The following is a 9,058-nucleotide window of genomic DNA, read 5'->3' on the forward strand; positions in this document are numbered from 1 at the left end:
ATTCTGGATATTAGACCTTTGTTAAATGGATAGATTGCAAAATTTTTCTCCCACTCTGTAGGTTATCTGTTGACTCTGCTGATAGTTTCTTTTGCTGTGCAGAAGTTCTTTAGTTCAATTAGATCTCATTTGTCAGTTTGGGCTTTTGTTGCAATTGCTTTTGGTGATTTTGTCATGAAATCTTTGCCCATGCCTATGTTGTGAATGGCATTGCCTAGATTTTCTTGTAGGGTTTTTATAGTTTTGGTTTTACATTTAAGTCTTTAATTCAGCTTGAGTTAATTTTTCTATAAGGTGTATGGAAGTGGTCCAGTTTCAGTGTTCAGCATATGGCTAGCCAGTTCTCCCAGCACCATTTATTAAATAGGGGATCCTTTGCCCATTGCTTGTTTTTGTCAAGGTTGTCCAAGATCAGATGGTCATAGATGTGCAGCCTTATTTCTGAATTCTGGAACAGAAATTCTATTGGTTTATGCTGTTTTGGTTACTGTACCCTTGTAGTATAGTTAGAAGTCCAGTAGTGTGATGCCTCCCTTCAGCTTTGTTCTTTTTACTTAGGATTGTCTTGGCTATTTGAGCTGTTTTGGTTCCATATGACTTTTTAAATAGTTTGTTCTAATTCTGTGAAGAATGTTAATAGTAGTTTGATGGGAATAGCATTGAATCTATAAATTACTTTGGGCAGGATGGCCATTTTCACGATATTGATTCTTTCTATCTGTGAACATGGAATTTTTTTTGTTTGTGTCCTCTCTGATTTCCTTGAACAGTGGTTTGTATACAGTTCTCTTTGAAGAGGTCCTTCACTTTCCTTGCTAACTGTAATTCATAGGTATATTCTCTTTGTAGCAATTGTGAATGGGAATTCGTTCATAACTCAGCTCTCTGCTTTCTTGTTCTTGGTATGTAGAAATGCTGGTGACCTTTGCATATTGATTTTGTATCTTGAGACTTTGCTGAATTTGCTTATCAGCTTAAGAAGCTTTTGGGCTGAGATGATGGTGTGTTCTAGATGGGGTGTCTATGTTTGCATGTCATCTGCAAACAAAGACAATTTGGCTTCCTCTCTTCCTATTTGAATACCTTTATTTCTTTCTCTTGCCTGATTGCCTTGGCCAGGACTTCAGATACTATGTTGTATAGGAGTGATGAGAGAAGGCCTCCTTATCTTGTGCCAGTTTTCAAGGGGAATACTTCCACCTTTTACCCATTCAGTATGATATTTGGCTGTGGGTTTGTCATAAATGGCTATTATTTTGAGGTATGCTCCATCAACACCTGATTTATTGACAGTTTTTAACATGAAGGGATGTTGAATTTTTTGGAAGAACTTTTCTGCATCTATTAAGATAATCATGTGGTTTTTGTCTTTAGATATGTTTTTGTGATTAATTACATTTATTGATTTTGTGTATTTTGAACCACCCTTGCACCCTGGAGATGAAGCCAACTTGATCATGGTAGATAAGATTTTTGATGTGCTGCTGTATTTGGTTTGCCAGTATTTTATTGAGGATTTTTACATTGATGTTCTTCAAGAATATTGGCCTGAAGTTCTTTTTGTTGTTGTATCTCTGTCAGGTTTTGGTATCAGGATGATGCTGGCCTCATAGAATGAGTTAGGGAGGAGTTCCTCCTTTTCGATTGTTTGGAATAGTTTCAAAAGAAAGGATATCAGCTCCTCTTTGTACTTTTGGTAGAATTCAGCTGTGAATCCATCTGGTCCTGGGCTTTTTTTTGGTTGGTAGACTATTTATTACTGCCTCAATTTCAGAACATTTTATTAGTCTATTCAGGGATTCAACTTTTTCCTGGTTTAGTCTTGCAGGGGTGTACGTGTTCAGGAATTTATCCATTTCTTTTAGATTTTCCAGTTTATTGGCATAGAGGTGTTTATAGTATTATCTGATGGTTATTTGTATTTCTGTGGAGTCAATGGTGATATTACCTTTATCATTTTTATTGTGTCTATTTGATTCTTCTTTCATTTCTTTATTAGCCTAGCTAGTGGTCTATTTGATTAATTTTTCCAAAAAAAAAAAAAAATCAGCTCCTGGACTCATTGATTGTTTGAAGGGTTTTTCGTGTCTCTGTCTCCTTCAGTTCTGCTCTAAGCTTGGTTTTTTCTTCTCTGGTTTTGGGGTTTGATTGCTCTTGGTTCTCTAGTTCTTATAGTTGAGATGTTAGGGTGTCAATTTGAGATCTACCTTTTTGATGTGGGCATTTAGTGCTATAAAGTTTCCTGTTAAGGCTGCTTTAGCTATGTCCCAGAGATTCTGATATGTTGTCTCTTTGTTCTTTGGTTTCAAAGAACTTCTTGATTTCTGCCTTAATTTTACTGTTTACAGAGGAGTCAATCAGGAGCAGGTTGTTGAATTTCCATGTACTTGTGTGGTTTTGAGTGAGTTTCTTAATCTTGAGTTCTAATTTGTTTGTGCTGTGGTCTTAGAGTCTGGTTGTTATGATTTCAGTTCTTTTGCATTTGCTGAGGAGTGTTTTACTTCCAATTATGTGATGTGCCATGTGATGCCAAGAAGAATCTATATGCTCTTGTTTGGGGTTGGAGAGTTCTGTAGATATCTATCAGGTCCATTTGATCCAGAGTTGAATTCAAGTCCTAAATATCTTTGTTAATTTTCTATCTCAACGGCCAGTCTCATGTTGACAGTGGAGTGTTAAAGTCTCCCACTATTATTGTGCAGGAGTCTAAGTCTCTTCGTAGGTCTCTAAGAACTTGTTTTATGAATCTGGGTGCTCCTGCATGTTTGCATATATATTTAGGATAGTTAGCTCTTCTTATTGAATTGACCTGTTTACCATTATGTAATGCTCTTCTTTGTCTCTTTTATCTTCATTGGTCTAAAGTCTGTTTTGTCAGAAACTAAGATTGCAACCCGTGCTGTTTTCTGTTTTCCATTTGCTTGGTAAATTTTCCTTCATACTTTATTTTGAGTCTATGTGTATCTTTGCATGTGAGATGAGTCTCTTGAATTCAGCACACCAATGGATCATGACTCTTTATCCAGCTTGCCCTTTGTGTCTTTTAATTGGGGAAGTTAGCCCATTTACATTTAAGGTTAATATTGTTATGTGTGAATTTGATCCTGTCATCATGATGCTGGCTGGTTGTTTTGCAGACTTGTTTATGTAGTTGCTTCATAGTGTCACTGGTCTGTGTACTTCAGTGTGTTTTTGTAGTGGCCAATAATGGTTTTTCCTTTCCATATTTACTGCTTCCTTCAGGAGCTCTTGCAAGGCAGGTCTAGTGGTGATTAATTCCCTCAGAATTTGCTTGTCTGAAAAATGTTTTATTTCTTCTTTGCTTATGAAGCTTAGTTTGACCAGATACAATATTCTAGGTTAGAAATTCTTTAAGAATCTCAGCTTGGTGCAGTGGCTCATGCCTGTAATCCTAGCACTTTGGGAGGGCAAGGCAAGTGCTGAGGTCAGGAGTTTGAGATCAGCCTGGCCAACTTGGTGAAACCCTATCTCTACTAAAAATACAAAATTAGCTGGGTATGGTGGCACATGCCTGTAATCCCATGGACTTGGGAGGGTGAGGCAGGAGAACTGCTTGAACCCTGGAGACTGAGGTTGCAGTGAGCTGAGATGATGCCATTGTACTACAGCCTGGGTGACAAGAGTGAAACTCCGTCTCAAAAAAATAAATAAATAAATAAATAAATATTGGCCCCTAGTCTCTTCTGGCTTGTAGGGTTTCCACTGCTGTTAGTGTGATGGGCTTCCCTTTATAGGTGACTCGACCTTTCTTTCTGGCTGCCCTTAACATTTTTTTGTTCATTTCGACCTTGGAGAACTGATGATTATATGTCATCAGGCTGATCCTCTCATGGAGTTCTCTGGATTTCCTGAATTTGAATGTTGGCCTGTCTTGCTAGTTTGGGGAAATTCTGCTGGATGATATCTTGTAGTGTGTTTTCCAACTTGTTTCTGTTCTCCCCATCTCTTTCAGGTACCCCTGTCAGTTGTAGGTTCAGTCTTTTAACATAATCCCATAGTTCTCAGAGGTTTTATTCATTCCTTTTCATTCTTTTTTCTCTAATCTTGCCTGCATGCCTTATTTCAGCAAGATAGTCTTCAAGCTCTGATATTTTTTCTTTCACTTGGTTTGTTCAGCTGCAGACTTCAAACTTGCATTTGCATCATGAAGTTCACAGGTTGTGTTTTTCAGCTCCATCAGGTTATTTGTCTTCCTCTCTAAACTGGTCATTCTTGTTAAACAGCTCCTGTAATGTTTTATCATGGTTCTTAGCTTCTTTGCAGCAAGTTAGAACATATTCCTTTAGCTCAGGGATGTTTGTTATTATCCATCTTTTGAAGCCTACTTCTGTCAATTTGCCATCTCTGACTCAGCCCAGTTCTGTGCCCTTGCTGGAGTCATGTTACAGTCATTTGGAGGAGAAGAGGCACTCTTGCTTTTTGAGTTTCCAGCATTTTTGCATTGATTATTTCTCATCTTCATGGGTTTATCTACCTTTGATCTTTGAGGCCAATGACCTTTGGATAGGGTTTTTGTGAGGTCTTTCTTGTTTATGTTGTTGTTGTTGCTCCCTGTTTGTTTTTCTTTTAGCAGTAGGGCCACTCTTCCATAGGGTTGCTGCAGTTTGCTGGGAGTCCATTCCAGACTTTATTCACCTTGGTTTTTTCTGCCCCTGGAGGTATCACTGTGGATGCTGCAGACCAGCAAAGATGGCAGACTGCTCCTTCCTCTGAGAACTTTGTCCCAGAGGGGCACTGACCTGATGCCAGTGGAACACTCCTGTTGGGAGGTCTCACCCAGTTTGGAGGAATAGGATCAGGGACCCACTTAAATAAGCAGTCGGCTGCCCCTTGGTGGAGTGCGTGTGCTGTGCTGGGAGAAATCTCCCTCTCCAGAGCCAGTAGGCAGAGAAGACTAAGATGGCTGATCAACGATAGTGCAGCCAACCCCCCTCCTAGACCCTCTTCTCAGGGATATCAGAGTTCTATCCATAAACCCTCCACTGGGGATGCCAAAATTCCCACAGGGAGGCCCTGCTCTGTGAGGGGGAATGGATTGGAGTCCCACCTAAAGAAGCAGTCTGGCTACAAACTGTCCCAGCTACTGTGTTGTGCTGTAGGGGAATTGCTCCCCATCCAAACTGCACTGGCATCATGGTAAGGGAAAACAGTGAACTGGAGACACAGTAATGGCAGCCTCCTCTTCCCCCCACCCAGGAACTTGTGATTTCAGTGCCTGCTTGAGTGCCACCCACCCTAGCAGCCATTATCAGTCTGCACAACTTAATGCTTGGAACCCAAGGCCCTGGTTCATGAGGGGAGCTCCTCTTTCCCAGGTTGCAAGAATTCGTGGGAAAAGCATGGTTTTCAGGGAGGGGTAGCACAATCCCTCTCTGCCTCCCTCCCTTGGCTGGGGAAGGGGAGCTCCCTTTGCCCCATGTGGCTCCCAAGTGGGCCCTTGCTCCACTCTGCTTTTCCTTATTCTCTGAGTCACACCAACCTCCTAGTCAGTCCCAATGAGAGAACATTAGTAACTCAATTGAAGATGCAAAATCCACTTGCCATTTTCGTCCTTTTCAGTGGGAACTGCAGAGCAAAGGTGTTTCTATTCAGCCATCTTGGCTGCTCCCCTGAACCCTTTCTTAATATATTAGTAAAACATGTTTATGGATGCAGTTAACTAATATTTAGGAGTTTGAAATCAACATTTGAAAGTGAAATGAGTTTTTAAATATTTTAAAATCTCATATTCTTATCTAGTTTTGGAATAAAGATTATGCCAACTTCATAAAATGAGCTGGGCAACTTTTGCTCTTTTTCTGGAACAACTTGTTTGTATATGATTAGTATTTCCTGTTTTTTAAAAATAGGTGGAACCATCCATATATGTGTTTTTTTGAAGATGATAACTGACTAACCCTTTTCATTTCTTTGAATATTGTTGGTACATTTAGGTTTTCTGTGTCATTGTGTATCAATTAAGGCATCTTGTATTTTTCTAGGAATTCATCCATTTAATCTTTATTTTTAAATGTATAAGCATTCATAATATTTATTTTAAAACCTTAAAAATATTATGTTTTAAAATTAAAACTATTTGTTTTAAAAATTTAAAACATATTTGTTAACATATTTGCTTTAAAACTATATCTACTTATTCTTTTTTTCTGCTGTATTTTGTTCATTTCCATCTTTTTTGTTCCTGATTAGTCTGAATAGAGTTCTTATTCTTTTAAACAAGCAACTTTTTAATTAAATAAAAAGTTTTTAAAGAGTGCTGTAATAGGCCTCTAACTGCAAAGGACATAGATTCACCTAAATAACCTCAAGATAAAAGGGGATAGTAGTTATTACAAAAAAAAAAAAAGTTATAGAAGTGAACCTAGAAAGACTTGGTAAAGCCTGGGGAATCATATTAGCTCTAAAAAATAAAAGCAAAAAACTTCTGCCTTCCTCTCTCTCTCTCTCTCTGAATCTTTTCTTTTCTCTCTATGTTCCTTTATGATTTTAGCTTGTCATGACAAACCTCATAGAATCTTTTTAGCTTTGGTTCTCGCTAACTCATTTTTTTCTTGTTACTTATTCTAGTTTAAAACTGAGGAAATCTGATTGGGTCGATTCATGTTTTTCACATGACATGGCTTGCTAGCCGTTGTGACAGATTAGTTTCTTTGGGGTCAGGTGCCAACCTCCAGTTTGTTCAACTGTGGCTAGAGGATAGAGTCACATGGTTCAGAACATGGCTGCCTAAGAGCTGGCACTACAATAGAGGTTATTGGCAAATATATCCTCCTAGAAGGTACTGTATATGAGCAAGGGCCATAGTGGAAGCACAATAAGTCTTCAAATAATTACCTTCTGGAGTTATTTTGGTTTCCAGTATCCAGTATTGCTAAGTGAGTTAAGAGAAGCATAACAGTGACCATCAGTTCATTGTACCTAGAGCATATTACCACTTCTCTGTTCTTTATATTTTAATAAAGAACAAAATGGTTTCTACTGCTCAGTTATAAGATGTGCATAAGAAGACAAATGATAACATTTGAAAATGGGCAAAGGATTTGAACAGACATTTCTTCAAAGAGGATATATAATAAGCATATGAAAAGATGCTTAATATCATTAGCCGTGAGGTAAATGTGAATCAGAACTACAGTGAGATACCACTGTGCATCCATGGGGATAATTATAATCAAAAAATGGAAAATGTCAAGTTTTGATGGGGATGTGGAAAAATTGGAACTCTACTGTATTGATGCTGGGATTGAAAACTTGTGCAGCTGCTGTGGAAAAGTTTGGCAGTTCCTCAAAACGTCAAACAAAATTATATCATGCAGTGCTCCTTCCATCCCTAGGTTACACCCCAAAGAATTCAAAACATATGTTCACACAAAAACTTGTATGTGAGAGCTCATAGCAGCACTATTCATTTTTTTTATTTTTTGAGACAGTCTTGCTCTGTCATCTAGAGTGCAGTGGCGCTATCTCAGCTCACTGCAACTTCTGCCTCCCGCATTCAAGTGATTTTCATGCCTCAGCCTCCCAAGTATCTGGGATTACAGGAGTGCACCGCCACGCCTGGCTAATTTTTTGTGTGTTTGTAGTAGAGACAGTTTCGCCATGTTGGCGAAGCTGGTAGTGAACTCCTGACCTCAAGTGATCCTCCTGCCTTGACCTCCCAAATTGCTGGGATTACAGGCATGAGCCACCATGTGGGGCCATCAGCACTATTCATAATGACCAAAAGTGGAAACCACTCAAATGTCCATTGATAAATGGATAAACAAAATGTGGAATATCCACGCAATGGAAAATTATTCAGCCATAAAAAGATGCATGATACAATGTAGGTGAACCTTGAAAATACTATGCTAAGTGAAAGAGACCAAGCACAAAAGGCCATGTATTGTATGCTTTCATTTATATGAAATATACGGAATAGGCAAATCCATAGAAACAGAAAGTAGATTGGTGATTGCCAGGGAATAGTGGGAGAGTGAAATGGAAATGACTGCTAATGGGCATAGGGTTTCTTTTTGGATACAGATGTTCTGGAATTAGATTTATAGTTTCACAACCCTGTGAATATACTAAAACCCACTGAATTGTATACTTTAAAATGACTAATTTTATGGCATGTGAATGATACCTCAACTTCATTTGTTAATACAAAATGTACAAAGGCGTACAGCCTTTTTATAGGAAAACACTACACCTGCTTTAGTTAAAAATAAATACTGCTTTTGAATAGCCATACTTTCCATTCTTTATTTAAAATGTGATTTTTTTTAATAATGAGCTGATTTTACTGTTCCAATATTAAATTTTCATCTAAAGGAAGATTTTAATAAAGGAGCATTTCTTTTCTTCTCTCTCAACAGTGTCTACTTCTGCCTCTTGGGAAGAAGCAGTAAACAATTGGGAAATGCAGTCACTACCTGAGTATCACGATAAAAAGGCATATTCACCCCTTGATAAGGAAAGAGAATTTTCTTCATCACATACCAATCTGTATGTTCATGAGAATGCAAAATTTCAGAAGAAAAGTAGAAACAAAATTAAAACCTTAAGCAATTTGTTTTGGGGGAGTCATCCCCAAAGAAAACGCAGAGGATATTCAGAAAAGTGTTGTCTTACAGGATGTACAAAAGAAGAACTTAGCATTGCATGTCTTCCATATATTGATTTTAAAAGGTTAAAGGAAAAAGATCATCACTTGTAACTAAGATATACTAACCATCATAGAAATTTTTCTAACCTAATAAAAGCTTAATACATTTATTTTACTCTTTTTATTTTTTTGTAATTGTGCTTATAAGTGATATGCTGTGAACAGTGTCTGAATGCACTTACAAGCACTTGACCATACCTTACAGTGGTAATAGGAATCTTAGTATTTTATTTGGTGACCCTGTTGTTTCCTTAGTTTTCATATGCTTTTTGAAGATGTTTCTGGAGGTGGTTTGACCCATGCAGACATCTAAGAGTTACCTGTTCACTTGTCATTATCATTGAAACTCTCTTAAGCTGTATTTTAAGAAGGATTATGGAACCTTCT

At 37.9% G+C, this 9,058-nt stretch overlaps 1 protein-coding gene across 1 annotated transcript in view; it reads left to right on the plus strand.

Annotated features, from left to right (window-relative positions):
• The window catches only part of INSL6 (insulin like 6), a 32,404-nt gene extending 23,546 nt beyond the window's left edge, over positions 1–8,858 (plus strand). Inside the window, exon 2 of the mRNA XM_023213400.2 lies at positions 8,382–8,858. Coding sequence (XP_023069168.1) covers positions 8,382–8,722 — 341 coding nt within the window. The 3' untranslated portion in view covers positions 8,723–8,858. The remainder of the gene's footprint in view (positions 1–8,381) is intronic.
• The last annotated feature ends 200 nt before the right edge of the window (positions 8,859–9,058 follow it).

The sequence above is a fragment of the Piliocolobus tephrosceles genome, chromosome 14, assembly GCF_002776525.5.
Source record: "Piliocolobus tephrosceles isolate RC106 chromosome 14, ASM277652v3, whole genome shotgun sequence".
NCBI lineage: Eukaryota > Metazoa > Chordata > Mammalia > Primates > Cercopithecidae > Piliocolobus > Piliocolobus tephrosceles.